The sequence below is a fragment of the Cynocephalus volans genome, chromosome 8, assembly GCF_027409185.1.
Source record: "Cynocephalus volans isolate mCynVol1 chromosome 8, mCynVol1.pri, whole genome shotgun sequence".
Lineage (NCBI taxonomy): Eukaryota > Metazoa > Chordata > Mammalia > Dermoptera > Cynocephalidae > Cynocephalus > Cynocephalus volans.
Genome location: NC_084467.1, coordinates 107798257 through 107817758, shown reverse-complemented (window position 1 = coordinate 107817758; position 19502 = coordinate 107798257). Strand labels below are relative to the sequence as shown.

General features: G+C 44.9%; 1 protein-coding gene across 1 annotated transcript in view; it reads right to left on the bottom strand.

Moving 5' to 3' along the window:
* LOC134384254 (long-chain specific acyl-CoA dehydrogenase, mitochondrial-like) overlaps positions 1 to 19142 on the bottom strand; it is a 43687-nt gene extending 24545 nt beyond the window's left edge. The window contains 5 exon segments of the mRNA XM_063105824.1: positions 5897 to 6047; positions 6609 to 6703; positions 16101 to 16262; positions 17813 to 17903; positions 19097 to 19142. Of these exon segments, the coding sequence (XP_062961894.1) occupies positions 5897 to 6047; positions 6609 to 6703; positions 16101 to 16262; positions 17813 to 17903; positions 19097 to 19142 (545 nt within the window).
* Between the last annotated feature and the right edge of the window lie 360 nt (positions 19143 to 19502).

The window sequence follows — 19502 nt, the reverse complement described above, 5'->3', positions numbered from 1 at the left end:
GGAAAATTAAGTGAATAGTCATATCCAAATTAACGCCACTGAACAATATGGAACCTTGCTTCCTTTCCCAGAGACACTTTAGAGGCAAGTAGAAAGATTTTGAAATATGACAAACCTGGGTTCAAATTTGAACATCGCCACTTTTGATCTTCCTCACCCAGCTGGGGTTAAGAAGTAGTTTATCATTATTTAACTCAGTCTTTACCTCCAAATCCATGAGGAAGACAAGTCCTAGAACTAACCACAGGTCTGAGTTGAAGTAAAACACAGTGTTGTCACATGATACATGCATTAAATTACGTAACATTCAAATAGTACAACAGAATAATCCTGATAAGTTTTCATCTCATGTACAATGTTTACGATAACGCAAACCCTCTAAAATTAGTATTATATCCAGAATCACATAATTTCATATGGCAGGTATATAAGATGTAAACTATGTTGATCTTATCGCCATGTTATGGAGCCAATCTGTGTGTAAATCAAACTTTACAGAAGGATTCATGTGATTCATATGGAATTACTCAAGAGCTTCAGGAGTTAAGCCTTCCCTCTTCTCCCCTTCCCTGTTTCCTCTGTCCCAACACACAAGGCTTAAAGTGAGACTGCTCTGTAGTTCTTTTAGTTCAATGGTCTTCAGATTATTTTCTCTGAAAGGAGTTTTGAAAATCTGTGCATCACTCTGTATATTTTTAAGCTCACATCTAAAAACTTTTTACCATATATTCAAATATTGTCAAAAGATGTTTTCCTATTTTGCATTAAAATCTGATGTAGGTTTCTCTCTTCCTTAATTTGGACCCTGCTTTTTTTCTTTTCTTTTCTTTTTCTTTCAGTCTTCATCCAGAAAAGACCTATTTCACATAAGTAGACTTAAAGGTTTGTTTTTTTCCCTCAGCTTTTAACTAAACATAACATATTTCTAATTCTTCCTAATTATCATTTTTATTTTTTATTTTTTAATTTTCTTTTGTCGATATACGTTGTGGCTGATTATTGCTCCCCATCACCAAAACCTCCCTCCCTCCTCCCTCCCGCCTCCCCCCCAACAATGTCCTTTCTGTTTGCTTGACATATCAACTTCAAGTAATTGTGGTTGGTATATCTTCTCCCCACCCCCGTTTTTTTTTTTTTTTTTTGTGTGTGTGTGTGTGTGTGTGAATTTATATATTAATTTTTAGCTCCCACCAATAAGTGAGAACATGTGGTATTTCTCTTTCTGTGCCTGACTTGTTTCACTTAATATAATTCTCTCGAGGTCCAACAATGTTGTTGCAAATGGCAGTATTTCATTCGTTTTTATAGCTGAGTAGTATTCCATTGTGTAGATGTACCACATTTTCCGTATCCACTCATCTGAGGATGGACATTTGGGCTGGTTCCAACTCTTGGCTATTGAAAAGAGTGCTGCAATGAACATTGGGGAACAGGTATACCTTCGACTTGATGATTTCCATTCCTCTGGGTATATTCCCAACAGTGGGATAGCTGGGTCATATGGTAGATCTATCTGCAATTGTTTGAGGAACCTCCATACCATTTTCCATAGAGGCTGCACCATTTTGCAGTCCCACCAACAATGTATGAGAGTTCCTTTTTCTCCGCAACCTCACCAGCATTTATCGTTCAGGGTCTTTTGGATTTTAGCCATCCTAACTGGGGTTGGATGGTATCTCAGTGTGGTTTTGATTTGCATTTCCCGGATGCTGAGTGATGTGGAGCATTTTTTCATATGTCTGTTGGCCATTTGTATATCTTCCTTAGAGAAATGCCTACTTAGATCTGTTGCCCATTGTTTAATTGGGTTGCTTGTTTTCTTCTTGTAAAGTTGTTTGAGTTCCTTGTATATTCTGGATATTAATCCTTTGTCAGATGTATATTTTGCAAATATTTTCTCCCACTCTGTTGGTTGTCTTTTAACTCTGTTAATTATTTCTTTTGCTGTGCAGAAGCTTTTTAGTTTGATATGATCCCATTTGTTTATTTTTCCTTTGGTTGCCCGTTCTTTTGAGGTCGTATTCATGAAGTCTGTGTCCAGTCCTATTTCCTGAAGTGTTTCTCCTATGTTTTCTTTAAGAAGTTTTATTGTTTCAGGGTGTGTATTTAAATCCTTAATCCATTTTGAGTTGATTTTAGTATATGGTGAGAGGTATGGATCTAGTTTCATTCTCCTGCATATGGATATCCAGTTATCCCAGCACCATTTGCTGAAGAGGCAGTCCCTTCCCCAGTGAATAGGCTTGGTGCCTTTGTCAAAGATCAGATGACAGTAAGTGTGTGGGTTGATTTCTGGATTCTCTATTCTATTCCATTGGTCAGTGTGTCTGTTTTTATGCCAGTACCATACTGTTTTGGTTATTATAGCTTTGTAGTATAGCTTAAAGTCAGGTAGTGTTATGCCTCCAGCTTTGTTTTTTTTGCTCAGCATTGCTTTAGCTATGCATGGTCTTTTATTGTTCCATATAAATGTCTGCATAGTTTTTTCCATTTCTGAGAAAAATGTCTTTGGAATTTTGATGGGGATTGCGTTGAATTTGTATATCACTTTGGGTAGTATGGACATTTTCACTATGTTGATTCTTCCAATCCAAGAGCATGGGATATCTTTCCATCTTCTCGTATCCTCTCTAATTTCTCTAATTATCACTTTTAAAGGTTCCAGTAAATCTGATTAATATACTATTATTGATCAGTCTTGTTTTGGGCATTTTGGTTGTTTCAATCTTTTTTCTCCCCCCCAAAATGGATTATTTTGCTCTAGTTTGATTTACGTATCTTGGCTTATTGCTACAAATTGTGTTCTTCCTCTCCCCACCCCCCAAATTCCTATGCTGAATCCCTAACCCCCAATGTGAATGAGTTTGGAGACAGGGTTTTTAGGAGGTGATTAAGGTTAAATGAAATCACAAGAGTGGGGTCATAATCTGATAGAACTGGCGGCCTTGTAAGAAGAGGAACAGATTCTTTCTCTCCACCCACCAAGGAAAGGCTGTTTGAGGGCATGCTGAGAAGGTCGCAGGGCAGTCTGCAAGCCAGGAAGAAAGGCCTCACCAGGAAATGAAATCAGTCAGTGCCTTGATCTTGGACTTCCCAGCTTCTAGAACTGTGAAAACTAAATTTCTTCTATTTAAGTCATCCAGTCTATGGTATTTTATCTTTACAGCCTGAGCTGACTAATATACATAATATTCATTTAGTGTCACTTTGCTCTAGTTTTATATGTGACTTTCAGGGGAGTTTTATTTAATACAATCTGGGATTTAAGTGATATACTTTAGTTGTGAACATTTAATACTACAGTTTTTATACTTGGTCTGCCTTTTGTCTTCACAACCATTTTTCTAGTTATTACTCTGTCATCCAACTCATTACATTTAGTGGTTTATTTCTTTAGTTAACAAATACTTACTGAATGTCTGTTCTGTACCAGGTGCTGTTCTAGTAACTTGCTATGCAATTGCAAACAAAGGACAAGGATGAGGTCAAAGATACCATCCTTGAGCTTCCATTCTAGCAAGGGGAGTCTGAATAATAAACAATAAACACAGTAAATAAGCAAATTATATAATATGTTAGAAAGTAATAATTACTATGGAAAAAGACAAGTAGAGAAGGCATCTGGAGCCTGTGTCTGGGGCCAGGCAGAGATAAAGGTTGCAGTATGAAATGGTGCAGTCAGGGTAGGTTAGATTAGAAAGGTAAGATCTGAAGGTGAGAGAGTTAGCCAAGCATATTTCTAGAATAAAAGAATTTTAGGACAAAAGAACAACTAGAGCAAATGCTGTAAGTCTGGATGCTGTCTGATGTGTTCCAGAAAGGGCAAGGAGGCCCAGTGTGGCTGGAGCGGATTGAGTAGTATATTACATCAGACATAACATGGGACCAGGATATTGCAGGGGGCCTTGAAGACCATTGCCATGGTGCTTCAGATGGACTAAAATTTGCTTTATCTTTATAACTGAAATGATTGGTTCCAATTTCTGGCTAGTAGAAATAAAACTAAAAAGCATCTATTTGTCCACATAGATTTTCCATACTTGGGATTTTTCTTCAGGAAAAATATATGCTGACACAAGGAAACTGGGACTGTAAAACACTGAATCATTTGTCAACATAATGAGTCAAAATAGAGCTGGAAGTTACATTCAAGTCTGGATTTTAAAATTTTACATCCCATATTCTGTTAAGAAGACCTTTGGGATATTTTCAAGTAAAATACGCTAAGACATCACATGGAAAGCAAAAGAAATGCCAAAAGAATAAAGACTCTCAGGTCAGTCAATGGTGGGCAAGAGAGAATATGCAGAAGAAGGGAAGTCAAAACACTTGGCAGCAAGTTTGTTGAACGTTTCCTTCTTACTCTAAAGACCAAGACACCTGTACTGAGTAAGTTATCCTTTTTTCCCTAAGGCAATAAGCTGTTACTAACCTTACAGGTTCGGCTTTAATTTTCTTTAGCCTTATTTACATTATAAAAGGGAGAGAATCTCCTCCAGCACCTTCTGCAACACCCGGGAGCTGATCATAAATACACAGTCTCAGGCCTCAACCCAGACCTACTGAATCAGAATCTATATTTTAACAAGATCTGTATTTCAACTGAATCAGAATCTGTATTTTAATGTGATTCCTACGCACAGTAAACCTTCGGAATCCCATTATATAAAACTATAGTCTTTGACCCTTTCAGAGAGTCCCTCGGGTCTTCCCTTTTCTAACATTCTCTACGGGAGGGTAGATTTCCTCCCATACTTCAACCAAAATAACTTACCACAATAGAAAATTCAGAAGCAGATATGAGAATCTGGCCATCTTGTAGTAAGACAGACATTAAGGGATTTGCGAAAATGTAAAACGTTACTCTTATCACTTTTTAAATTTGTTTAGTAAAAGTTATTTTTCATAAAAATATCATTTATGTTAACATGTCATGGGCTTATTATTGTTACTTTTAAATGAACCAAATATTGGAAACATTTCTGTTTTGTAGATACCTATTCGTATCGATATAAATAGATATGGCCTACATAAACAAAACATCTTGGGTTTCTCCAATTTTAAGAGCATAAGGGAGTCCTGATATCCAAAAGCCTGAGGATCGCTCTTATGACGTTCCAGGGACAACCTTAGAAAAGTACGTGTATCCTGAAGTCAGGTCACCTCCTCCCAGGGCAGCCTTCCCAAACGTCCCCAGGAAGAGAAGGCGTTTTGTCTTCACAGCTCTCATAGCATCTAGAGTCCTTTACAACAATGTTGCAATGAGCTAATTTACCCATCCTGTCACCCTTATTACATAATGAGTCCTCAGTGCTACCAGTTTTCTCAATGAATGAATTTTATGCCTCAGACAGGTAAGTGAAACTTTTGATCTTATCATAAACATCACCTTAACAGTCACTGAGCCACTGAGACTCTCTCTTCACTAATTCCTCTGCATTAAAGGATTTGTTAATAAATCTAAAGCTAATTTCCTTGTCCCAGGGGACCCTGGCCAGGTCATTTCCATCCCGGATTGGCTTGGCCACTCCTCCCGGTCCACGCCTCCGCACCCAGCGGCGAGTCCGGCTCCCACGTTCCCTCTCAGGCGGCGAGTCTACGCCGAGCGGCGTCCCGCGCCACAGTCGCTCACTGGCCCAAAGGTCGCCGCCGTGGCTCTCGCAGCCGCGCCCCGCGGGATGTCCAACCCCACCCACCCCCGCCTTGGAGGAGCTCTTCAAAGAGTGGTCTCCTGGGTCGCAGAGAAGGCCGCGGCATCAGAGGGCTGGACTGGGGCCCGGCGGTTTGCATTTGGCGAAACCCCTGTTTCTGCTTTTGCCGCGGTGGGGGCCGCGGCGGGTTCTGGAGGTGGCACGGCGGGCACCCCTTTTCTCCGCCCCGGTCCGGCCGCACTCACCTCGCGGGGGGCGGCGGGCGCAGCGCACAGCGGCCGCACAAGGGGCGCAGGGTCCCGCGGGGCAGGCGAGCGGCCACGGCCCGGGCAGCGAGGCTGACCGCGGGCAGGTGACGGGGCGAAGGGCAGGCGGACCGACCCCGGGACCGTCGGACTGTGCGGTGCGGCCGGAAAACGTCTCGCGGCCGTCGTGATCAAGGCGCCGCGCACGCCCTTCCGGAGCCCGGAGCCCGCGCGGCCCCGCGAGCGGAGTGTGGCCGACGCGACGCGACACGACACGACACGCCACGAGAGTCTCGTCGGCCGAAGGATTCTAGACGCGAAACCGGTGCCTTTCCCTGCAGCTCTTTCTCGTGGGTCTGCGCCGTCGTTCTGAACCCACTCAGGGTCCCGAACCGCTTAGAGAAACCGATGTAAGCGGGGGCGCCTCAGAACGCGCCCAGACAACCCCCAAATTCTCATGGAGCGTATTTGGTAACGTAGGGAACCGATTTCCTTCACACAGGCAGCTATATAAAGTGCTGTTTTAAAATAATTGTGCCGTTATTTTTTCTCGCAAAAACTTAGTGGTCACTTTCTGAAAAAAATTTAAATATATTCGATATGCAAATAAAACACTGAGCGTTAGCTTAGTCCTGTCGCAGTACTTGGGTTTAGTCGCAGGGGGGCAGCACGTCTTGCTAGAATTCCCGACGTGCTGCCTTGTCACTCCCACCTCTGCAGCTGCGGTCTGCACCACGGTATCTATCTACCTGCTTCATGGGACCAAACGCTTGGTCTTTCACGGTGATGGTTCGCTGATCAAGTAACCTGCCAACATGGGGCAATAAGGGACTTGTATAGGAAAACACCCAACGTGTTTTTTCTCCCTACTCACACTCAGCACACTCTGCTTCACTTCTGGTCACCAGAATGTGTGAGTTTCTCCCCCACTACCAAATAATTCTCCAGCAGACACCAACTGGGCGTTCTGTAATTCCATTCTGATGCTGTCTACCTGGAAATACTGTCAGACCCCACACGTCGAGGGCTCAGGCCCTCACGACTGCCACCACTTCAGAAGCCAATCTCGAGTCCCAGATTGTGACCCCTGCCTCTGACCCATCAGCTGTAAATTGGGGTTCCCACAACCCTCCCCCTTCCTGTACCATAATTTGCTAGGATGGCTCATAGAAGTGAGGGAAACACTTTACTTACATTTACCGGTTTATTAGAAAGGCTGTAACTCAGGAACAGCCGTATGGAAAAGATGAAAAGATGTACACGGCAAGGTGCAGGGGGCCAGGGGACGGGAAGTTCAGTGCTTACTCGTCCTCTCTGGCCCACCACCCTCGCAGCACCTCCACAAGTTCAGCAACCCAGCAGCTCACCAAATCTTGTTTTTATACAGCTTAATCTCCAGCCCTCCTACCCCACCTTTCCTGGAGGTTGATGGTTTGGGCCGAAAGTCCCAACCCTCAAATCCTCTTGTCACTTGGTCTTTCTAGTAATCAGCCCCCCAGTCCTGGGCTACTAGGGGCCCCACCCTAGGTCACTTCATTAGCATATATTCAGGTGTTGTGATGGGGTTCACTGTAGATATCAAAAGACACTTCTAACATTCAGGAAATTCCAAAGGTTGTAGGAACTCTGTGACAGGAACTAGGGACACAGACCTCGGTATCCATGGGGGATCCGTTCCAGGACCCCCATAGATACCAAAATATGTGGACCCTAAAGCCCTAAAAATAATAATAAATTCCCTGATATAAAATGACATAGTATTTGCCTATAACTTACACACATCCTCCCATATACTTTAAGTCATCTCTAAATTATTGATACAATGTAAAAGGCTGTGCAAATAGTTGTTATACTATGTTTTTTATTTGTAATACGTTTTATTATTGTATTACCCACCCCCTGAATATTTTCTTTCTTTTTTTTTTTTTTTTTTTGGCAGCTGGCTGGTAAGGGGGTCTGAACCCTTGGCCGTGGTGTTGTGACAACACCGTGCTGTAACCCACTGAGCTAACCCACTTAGCCCGCAAATATTTCTGATCTGAGGTTCATTGAATCCACAGATGAAGAATCCACAGAGGGCTGACTGTGTGTTTTATTACGTATATTATCTCATATCACAGGACAGTCTCTGACATGGTCTTGCTGTGTCTCTGAGAAAGATAAGGATAATAAGAACTACTTCAGTGTGCCTCCCTGTGGGCTGAGAAGCACTATCAGCAACAGTACTTGTTGAATTAGAATGTCTGGTGATATGCAGAATCCTGTGTAGTTAACAAGTCTCACAGGAGATCCTTATGTACTCTAAAGTCTGCAAACCACAATCTCTCCTAAGGTTGCTGTAGATATTTCGTGTAAAGTGCACAGCACAGGGCTTGGCACATAACACTTAGAAAGTGTTAGCTGTTTTTATTCTTCTCCACTTATATACTCACCAGCCTTCTCTGCCTTTCAGGTGATGTTTACATTTAACAGTGGCCTTTTGTAAACAATTAGAAAATAAATTCTGGGGTTTTTTTGCCTCATTCAAATAATTGGTTTTAGAAGTGATTCTCCAGATTGATTAAAATAGTGCTGAGGCAGAACTGTGAAGGAGATATTTAGGACAAGCAGACCTTTGTGATACTCCTCAAATCAAATCCAGTCTGTAAGTAGGGTTGGGGTGCCCATGTAGATGACAGAGGCAAGACTTCTCTAAAGACTTTAGGAATCACTGCCAATGTCCTTAGGAAATACAGTGATGGAAGAAACCCCAAGTCTCCTGATTTCAGAGGAAGTAATTAGTGATTTATGGAGATATAGGTTTCATTGTGATTTGTATTTACATTAAAAAGATAGAAAAACATTGTCTATGCATTTAATGGTTTATTTTGCTGCTTATTATACTACAGTTAATACGTATAAACTTTTTTCCACTGTGAAAACACTAAACAATTGGTTTGGATACTTGCTGTACCTCTTTGAATTATAAGCTTTGAATGCCCCTTTTGACAAATAAACTTGTTATTTTATACCTTTATATCTTCTTTTCCTCAGTGTGCTTTTTTCTTTTTCTTTTTCAAAATTAAATGTTTACTTGAGCACAGTAGGCTCAGCTTATGAATATTTTATCAGAATTATTGTTTTTGGGTCCGAGCCCGTGGCGCACTCTAGAGAGTGCGGCGCGGGGAGCGCAGCGACGCTCCCACCACGGGTTCGGATCCTACATAGGAATGGCCGGTGCACTCACTGGCTGAGTACCAGTCACGAAAAAGACAAAATAAGAAAAAAAAAAAAAAAGAATTATTGTTTTTGTTACCAAGTCCAAGGACCTTCAGCTGAATAGAGATGCCTTCCTGTTCCACCCCTTCCTGTTCCACCAACAATTTGACCTTTGAGTCATTTGTTTTTTTCTGTTTGGTGGTGGGCAGCTGCACTTGGATTTGGTAACAGATTTTGGTGAACCAGGCCGGGAGCTGAGTGTTCTGGGTGGCCTAGCCACCCCCACTTCTATGGGAGCAAGGCTGGGTTCACCTGTGTGTACCAGCTGCCTGTGGTAGGCCAGCCCCACGGCTTGAAGTTTTGGGACCTCCCCTGATTTTCCAGCAGTGATATTAACCACCAATTCTGCACCTTTTGGTTTGTAAAGGAAAGCAGCGTTAGGAAGGAGTCAACAGGCTCTGAGCTGATAAGTAGTGCCAGTATGTTCACTCGGGAGTGCTCTTTCTACACTGTTTACTTGTTAAAGATGCTATTTGGGTGTGAGAAATGATTCAAGGATGTAAAAGCCAGTATTTTGTTCGTTTGAGAGAACTCTGTCTGTTTAGGTTTCAGTATCTAAGTTTGTGCCTTTTGGTCATTAAAGACCTGATGACCAAAGAGAAAAATAAATTTTGTGAGTTTCTCTTGGCAAAATTGAGAAACAAACTATGATCCAGAAAGTCATAATTGGCTAATTCTCTGGACAAAATTTGTCTGTCTGTGCACACAGTTCTGCAAGTGTTAAAAAAAACTTTATGTGGATGGCATTCCAGCCAAGATAAGGGAAAAGAGAAGCCCCTTAGGAATAATCAAGGCTACTTGGAGATTTTGGTTTTCTGATACAATTCAGCTAGTCCTAGCTAAGTGTAAATATTTGGAATTTAACTCTAAACTCATTTGAAAGCAAAATTAAAAAGGAAAAAAGAATAGGGGGGATAAAAAGGTTTTCCTTTGGAAATCAGACAGGTGTAAAATTGCTTTACCTAAAATCCAGTCCACAGTCTTTATTGGATTACCTATCGGGGCAAGTAAAGTTTAGCCATATGAACAGGTCTTACCACGTCTGCAGTATGATTTGGATTCAACTATCTTTTATAAATCGGTGACTGTGGCAAAATTACTTGCTTCTTAGATTTTCACTAGAAATTAAGGTTATTAAGGGTTAAAAGTCTAATTAGTACATATAATTCTGTATGCAACATGTACCAAAAAAAAAAGAAAGAAAGATGTGTTTGTATAAGACAGGAATCAGTAAATAGAAGAACAGAAAGATATGGAGAAAGTTGTGGATATGAAGATGTAGTTTTGGTTAGGAAGGTTAAAAAGAAAAGAGAATGCTTATGTGTGAGAAAACATCTTGAGTAGCGAACTTTGGTCCTAAAGCAAAATTACTGGCTTTTTAGGAAAGAGGAAATATAGGACAGAAGAGAAAGTCTAAAGCATGTCATGGAAATGTGTAAGTTGTAATAATAGTTTATGAAGGATAAATTTATAAAAGACTTTTGTATATGATTAAGTTGGTTAAAGTTAGAAGGAAATTATTTCTAAGTCTTTCTTAAGATTGAGTTTTGATATTAAAAAAAAAAACTGGTACAGAACTAAAGGTCCCCGATGTTAGAAAAAGGTGTTCTTGAAGTATTGATCTGCACTTAGGAAAATTGCAAGAAGTTTTGGTTTTTCTCTAAAGGCATCTATCTACAGTCAGATCCATGAAAAAGACTATAACGTGTACTCTTAAACACAAGTTTCAAATAACTTTGAGATCAATGGACAAAACAAAACTTTTCAGAACTCTAATAAGAAATCTAATAGTTTATAAAACTGCTAATCCTGATCAAGGAAAGCAAAAATTAATTACTTGAAGTTAAATAACCAATAAGAACGTTTTATACCTTTCATTGTTGGTTCTTTACTTAAATGTTTTGTTTTCCAGATTTAAGGAAATATTCTCTCTTAATTTTTTTTTTTTTAAAGATGACCAGTAAGGGGATCTCAACCCTTGGCTTGGTGTTGTCAGCACCACGCTCAGCCAGTGAGCAAACTGGCCATCCCTATATAGGATCCGAACCCGTGGCCTTGGTGTTATCAGCACCGCACTCTACCGAGTGAGCCATGGGCCGGCCTGAAATATTCTCTCTTAAGCTGTCTGTAACTTATATCAATTTGGTAAAATATACTTTTATGAACAAAGATGAAAATATTTGCTCTTTTTCCCCAAATAGAACTTCAGAAGTTCTATTTCTCCATCAATTTAACTCAGGGTTTTTCAACCTCAGTATTATCAACATTTCCTCCAAAATTTGAAAACTATTTGTGAGTATCCTTATAATTTTTATGGCAATATGGTTATTTACATAAGTCCAATAAAAATGTGCTCTCTTTATAACAAGATGCAATTGGAAACACTGCTTTTAAAATAGCATGTTTCTTCTAAGTTCCTGATGCCACTTCATGGTGCCCTAATTTGGCCTAACTCCTGCTTCATCTTTCCCGCAGACGTGGGACATGACTACCTCGGAATAAGCCTCTCCAGCACTGAGGGATCAGTCTACCTAGAAGTGAACCTTCCCAGCACTAGGGATCAATGCAAAAGAAAGTAAGACTTTTCAGTCAGGAAATTGATCATCAATGTTTTCATGAGGAATGTTTTGATTAAAAAGGGGGAAATGACATCTTGTCTATATAAGCAGTTCTCTCAAAATATTCACACCCTTGAAGGAGAGGGGCTCATGACTTGGATAAGACATCCTGTTCCTAAAAAAAATTCATGTAAGTTTTTAAAATTGTTGATGTACCAATTGATGTATAGCTTGCTAACTGTGAGTAAGCCACATGTTGCCAATCAATTGCTAAGACAATAGATGAACAAATACCCTTGGTCCTGCTGCTACTGCAGCCAAGTATCAAAAGCTATGTCCTCCATCACATCACAAGTTTTATTCTAAATTAACCTCTTCTTTGCCCTGACTCAGCTGAAAGCAGTAAGATGAATTGTCTGTCTATTCCATAGAAATAGAAGTACTATTGAAGGTGGGAACACTGTTGGAGTGTAGTGGGTTGAATTGTGTCCCCCCAAACTCCCTGAAGCTTGAATTGTGTTCCTCAAGCTTTATGTATTACAAACTTAACCCCCACTGTGACTGTTACCAGGGTGGGAAATCCTATTATGGTAATTGAAAGGCGGAGCCTTGAAGAGATGATTGGGTTGTAGAGACCCTGCAGCAATGAATGGATTAAAAATGGTGATGAGGGGCGTGGTTCTGAAGGCTTTAAAAGAACAGGAAGGGGCCGAACCCGTGGCGCACTCGGTAGAGTGCTGCGCTGGGAGTGCGGCGACGCTCCCGCCGCGGGTTCGGGTCCTATATAGGAATGTCCAGTGCACTCACTGGCTGAGTGCCGGTCACGTAAAAATGACAAAAAAAAAAAAAAAAAAAAAAAGAACAGGAAGGCCGCCCAGTGGCGCACTCGGGAGAGAGCAGTGCTTGGGAGCGCAGGGGCGCTTCCAGTGCGTTTTCGGATCCTATATAGAGATGGCCGGTGCGCTCACTGGCTGAGTGAGGTGCGGGCGACACAAAGCCAAGGGTTGCGATCCCCTTGCCGGTCACAAAAAAGACAAAAAAAAAAAAAAAAAAAAACCAGGAGAGTCTGTCTTTCACTCTCTCTGCTCTCTCTGCTTCCACCATCTTGCAATGTGAGACCCCTGGGTCACTGTCACCACCACCAGATGGACTTTGGACTTCCCAGCCACAGAAACAGTAAGCAATAAATTTCATTTTCTTTATCAATCACTCAGTTCCCAGTATTTTGTTATAAGGAACACAAAACAGACTAATACAGAGTGAGCAGAAATGAAGCCGTACTGGGACCTAAACGTACATGGGCTTTAGAAAAAAAGAAAAGACATTGTTTTTTTCTTAGCATGCATTTCTCTGAGTTCCCTTTTTTCCTGTGGTTATTTGATATGTTTAACCTTGGTTACAGAGTAACGTGAAATTAGTTACAAAAATGTAAAGTTGTTTTCCAGTCAGCCTGGAGCTGCAGGCTTGCGATGAGACACATACTATCCAGACCCTACGAAATCAAGGAAGACATCCATAAAGCTATGCTGATTCCACCCTGAAACAAATCAAAATCCTGCAGGACCCTAAGATAACATCAAGGACAAGAAGAGAAGCCAGAAGGAGCCTTGGTGAGAATTTGTACTTTGTCTCTTACAAGTCCTCTCTCCTGCTTTTCACTCCCCACATTCCATTTCCTTAATGCCCTCTTTAAAAAAACCCTCAATAAATCTGATTTGGGGAGATGGTTTTAGTGTGCTCATTCTCTTTCTGGTTTACTAGAGAGATGGGTTAGCCTCAGGTCACCGGTATTACTGAATAAAAGCTGACATTCTATTCCACCAACAATTTGACATTTAAGTTGTTTGTGTTTTGTATGGGGCAGGCAGCTGGACTTGGGTCTGGTAGCATTTTAACTTTTTATTTAGAAATAATTTTCCATTTGGAGGAAAGTTGCAAATATAGTACAACTAACTTCAATATGTCCTTTACTCAATTCCCTGATTGTTAACATTTTGCCCCGTTTTCCACATATATATATTTTTGAATCATTTGAGAATAACTCAAATATATTATACCCCTTTACCTCCAGGTTCTATTTTCTAAGAACAAAGGCATCCTCTTAATAACCACAGTATAGTTATCAAGTGTAAAAATTTAACACTGATGTAGCATTCTTAAATAATCTTCAATTCATATTCCAATTTCAACAAGTGTCCCACCACAGTAATATCCTTTCATTACAGTAAAAAACCAATCCAGAATCTAATCAAGAATATTTTATCATGTCTCTCTAGCATCCTTTAACTTGGAGTAGTTCCTATTGCCTTTCTTTATCAGTCATGACATTGCCATTTTTGAAGGATAATAGCCAAGTATTTTGTAGAAATAATTTATTTCGGTTTTTTTTTTTTTTTTTTTAGTGGGGGAGGGGGTTGTTTGTTTTAGATTTCCTAGTGGCAGAATTGGTGCATAAATAATGTGGTGTTTCTTTCATTACATTACATCAGAATGTCCCTAATCCTAGTTTGTTCATTTCTTAGTGAGGTTAATTTAAACCACATTTGGTTAAGATGGAGTTCATCAGGTTTATGTTATGTTTCCTCTTGTGAAATGAAAATAAATGTATTTCTGAAAGCAGGGTTAGCTGTACTAAAATGAAATGAAAGTGTCAACAAACTATCCCGATCATTGGAAAACTACCTAGGATTTCATGAACCCCATGAGTCGTTTATATCTACCCTGCAGGAATATGTCACATCTTTCACCTGAGGGTTCTACAAGGCATGCTTTTATTAATTGAAAAGTCAATGAGGGCCAGAGTAATCAGTCCGTGGATGTACCTGAACTTGGACCTTCAGAGGTTAACAGAAGGGACAGAAAGATCAGGACACTAGAAGAAGGTGAAACAAAATTAGGAAAGGCTTATAGAAGGAAGGAAGGAAGTGAAGGACAGTGAGAATTGTGTTTCAGGTGAGGAGTGAGTTTCCAGAGACGTGCGACCTCATGTGACATGCCTGTGTGAGCAGCGCCCTGTGAGGTGTGTCTGGAACGGCACCCGTGTGCAGTCAGGCTGCAGGGTGGATGCTGCGGGCACTGGGCAGGTGCAGCCCACGTTCCCTCACCCTGCTCAGAGCCGTGTGCTTCTTGGAGGCTTCTGGTGGCCGTCACGTTCACATACACAGACTGAATTCACGCCAGGGTTCATGATGGGGTATAGGTGGCTTCAAGGTTAAGTTCAACAATTCTAGAAAAGCGTGCAGGGGCCCCATGAAAAAGCTCAGGTCCTGTGGAAACAGCGAGCGCTGGCCAGAAAGCTGCTGACTGGAGACCCTGGGCAGCTGGCTCTCGCTGGGAGCATCTTGGTCTGTTTCCAATGCTGCCTCACCAATTCCCACAGACTCAGCAGCCTAAACATCACTTACTTATCTTGCGGTTCTATAGGTCACAAGCCTAGCATAGCATAGCTGGTTCTCTGCCTGGGGTGTCACCAGGCCAAAATTGAGGTGTCCGCTGAGCTGGCCTCTCGCATGGAGGCTCTGGGAATACGGTTGTTCCAATCTCAGGGGACTGAGGTCCCGGGTCCCTGCTGGTTGTTGCAGGGCCATGCTCAGCTTGAGGTCTCCCACATGCCCTGACACGGCCTCCCTCTTCAATCAGTGCTGCCTCCTGGCACTGTCCCAGCGGCTGTGCAACCATTAGATCTGACAACCCTGAGCCCGATTCTCCTTGAGCCCTCAGAGCGCTCCCTAAAGGCGGGAAAAGCACTTTCCTTGGAAAGTCTGTCTGCTGCCGAAGTGACATGGCCAGTTGCCCGGTGCTGGTGGCTGGGCCACCCAGCGCTGGACTGCAGGAGGTGGCCTGGGGGTCTGGGGACTCGTCCCTGCTGCCCACTCCCAGGACCACGTCCCTCCTGCTCTCCTCCTGAGCAGTTGTCTCTGTGAAAGAGACCATGGCCCTCTCATTTCTGAGGCCCTTGTACTGACGGTGGCCTCGCCACCCCCAGCCCACAGTCGGGTCAAGTCCCCTGAAAACACCCACAGTCACTGCCCTCACAGAGAACTCCCGCTTTCCCACCCTGTGTTTTCCCCAAAAACATATTAAGACCTCCACATTCTGATACTCTGTGTCCATTGTGCAAGTGAGCACATCCTGTCACAGCCACCTCGTGGGTTCATCGATCACTGCACCAAGTTCACAGTCACCTGGAGTCCCAGCCCAAGAGGCAGATGAGACGGCAGATGGATCCACCCCAATGTGTCTGGCCAGCAGAGAGGAAGGTGCCCCAGACCATGCTGGCATCAGTGTGCTTGTAAGATGGAGAGAGGGAGACACAGGAACCAAGACACCATGCATGAGAGCCGCTGCTCAGGGGAGCTTGGCCTCTGTAGGCTTGAAAACGGTTCTACCAAAGGAGCTTGCGGTTCCTCACGATTCCTCGTGCTTCCACCGTGAGGGACTGGGCTACGTGCTGGGCATGTAAACAGGAGACCGTCCACTCGCAGCCGGTCTTGCAGACCTGAATCCAGGAGAGAGCTGTGGCAGAGACGCTGGCACTGGCATGGCTGGCTCTGGAAGGAGGGACGGGATGGGCCAGGAACCCGGCAGGGGCGTTTTAGAGACACGGGGAGAAGCTGCACAGAGGAGTGGCAGGAAGGGCTGTGCAATCAAATCCCCAGGTGTCCAGTACAGTCGGGGCTGGAGGGCCAAGCAAAGAACCTGGAGACAAAGGTCATGGCTGGATCTCAGGAGCTCAGGAGCCAAGTGTGTAAATAGGCCTTAACCTGCACACCAGGTCTCCCAAGCTCCCGACCATGAGAGTCATGGGAGGTGGCTACTAATGGCAGGGCTCTTGGGCCCTGTGCTGGGCCTCTGAGCTGGACCTGCAGGGACGAGCCTGGGACGAGTGTTGATGGTGACCTATTGAGTCATGACCCAAAGCTTGGGGAACCAGCCTGCACGACCGAGGTTGCCAGCATCCCCATGAGACAGTGGTCCTCAACGTCCCCACGAAACAGTGGTCCCCAGCATCCCTGTGAGACAGCGGTCCCCAGCATGCCTGTGAGACAGCGGTCCCCAGCATCCCTGTGAGACAGTGGTCCGCAGCATCCCTGTGAGACAGCAGTCCCCAACATCCCTGTGAGACAGTGGTCCCCAACATCCCTGTGAGACAGTGTTCCCCAACTCCCTGTGAGACAGTGGTCCCCAACATCCCTGTGAGACAGTGGTCCCCAACATCCCTGTGAGACAGCGGTCCCCAACATCCCTGTGAGACAGCGGTCCCCAACATCCCCGTGAGACAGTGGTCCCCAACATCCCTGTGAGACAGTAGTCCCCAACATCCCTGTGAGACAGTGTTCCCCAACTCCCTGTGAGACAGTGGTCCCCAACATCCCTGTGAGACAGTGGTCCCCAACATCCCTGTGAGACATCGGTCCCCAACATCCCTGTGAGACATCGGTCCCCAACATCCCTGTGAGACAGCAGTCCCCAACATCCCTGTGAGACAGCGGTCCCCAACATCCCTGTGAAACAGCAGTCCCCAACTTCAGATGACTGAAGCACCTACATCCACCCATTCCTGAACCCGACCTTGCATTTTGTAATTGTGTAAGTCAACCATCCCTCCCCCTCCAATGTTGTCCTTTCTTTCTTTCTTTTTTTTTTTTTTTTTTTTGGCTAATGTCATCTTGAATTGGGTTCCTGATAATTATTAAAAAGAAAAAATTACAGCTGTCACTGTGGTCACCTTGAGTTCAGGATGCTCCCTGCCCTGTCATTGAACACAGTTGAGAACAAACAAATACAGTCAGTATTAGCTTTTTCTTCCATTTTGTTTTTACTTTTTCTGTTGTTGCTATTTTACCCAAAGCAGGAGTTTCAAACACCTGGGGTCTTTCGGGGTGAGATCACCTCTCACAGCAGCTCACCTGCTTTGCGGTCCAGCCTCCTGCTTTTTTTACTAGACATCGTCACACACCCAGGCAGCTTTAAGCATTAAGCAATAGTCTCAACCCACGAAATAGAACCAGAAAACAGGAGGCTCAAGACCACACGGGGCTCACAGTGCACGGTTAAATTTGGGGGGTGGAGGAGGAGAGCACGTGGCCTCACCTGTCACCTGCCATATACCTCGGGGGCTGCCAGGGGAGACGCGGGACACACTGGCCCGCTGCGCAGCCCACAGCCCGACCCGTCCTGGGCCCCACATTCTGCCCAGAGAAAGGTCAGGAGTCTGCCCCACGGTAGCTCCATTCCCATTAAGAATATTTCAGTGACATTTCAATTCCATTTTTTCAGCCACAACAGCTCTGACTGGCAGAAGCCCTGCCTGCTGACCCGTGATGCTGTTTGGGCTTCGCCAGCCTGGGACGTTGAATGCTCTGGTGATTTGATCGCAAAAGCACGTGCTCCATCTAGTGGGTGAGACCCAGCCGCGCTGCTGTATTTCCCCAGACGCACGTGAGGGGTTCGCTGGGGACGCGGCCTCCTCCTGCAACAGTCGGGGGCTGGGCGTCCCCGGGCTCTGGCTCCACCTCGTGGAGATAAGGGAGAGGCAGCATCTGGAAGACATCCTGAAGTCTTCAGACCCCAGACTCAGACTTTCACCCGGGGCTGATGATTCCAGAATCCTTGCGTTTCCATAAATTGCCCCTCCACCACGGTTTACTTGCCCTGCAGGCCTCGGAGCCCGCAGCAGGTTCTCTCTGCACCAGCAGGCCTGGGTTCCGCCTCTACCCCGCCCCCGTACCCCCTGAGCCCACACCTGCAGCTTGCCCTGGTTTTGCAATCACAGTTTTATTAAACAAACAAAACACATTATTCACTGTGCCCCGTCGGTTTCAAAATCTTGGCCAGCAGTGAGTAAGAATGACCGCGTGGATCACAGGCAGGACGGTGAAAACAAATGAGCATGCCCTGAGCAACGTGGCATCTTACCTGCCCACCCCCCACACACGTGCACTCACAGATACACACACAGGCATGCAGACACGCAGACACACACTCACAGAAACCCCACGCACAGACACACATTCACGATACACACATACATAGACAAGCGCACAGAGACACATGTGCACACACAGCCACACACGCGTGCACGTGCCCACATAAAACCCTTCCTAATTTCACACCACCCAGACCTTCCCCTGAAGTGAGGGCTGTGGTTTAACTCGGGCTCGTCTGTGCTGCAATTTACCAGGATGATTTTCCCTGAAATCCTTTGCCTCGAGGCCACATCTGCGGCAGCCCGAGCAGATTCTCACAGTGTGCCCTCTGTGTACGGGTGAGCTGTCAGGCGTCGTCCCCAGTGGTGGCCCTCGGGAAGCCGCAAGTGTCCATCGGCAGCCAGGATGACCCTGGATGGTGCGGGGCGGTTGCTCTTTGTCTTGGACGCACCCACCTGCCACGCTCTGCTGGGCCCCACCTGCCCAGCCCACTCCCGCCATGGGCCGCCCACCCGGCTGGGTCGGGTTTGTCAGGTGGTGCCCCAGAAGGAGGGCGGGAGGGCAGAGGCAGGTGACGACTCCTGGGTCCGTGGCTGCCGTCCCCAAGGGGCGTGCGGGACAACGTCCCGTCCAGCCCTCCCGTTGGTTAACCCGAACGTTCTGAGGACGCAGCTGCGGCTTCCGTAACCGGGGGAGCCCGACCACCGCCGGTCCCGAGGGAGACACGGAGGCCCCTCCGCAGGGTGCAGGCGGGGCTGGGGGCTCGGGCAGCGGCCGCACTCACCTTCCGACGACTGGGCCGTGTGCGCGCCCGCCCTGTCCGTCTGTCTGTCTGCTCGGCTGTCTGTCTGCTGCTGGGCC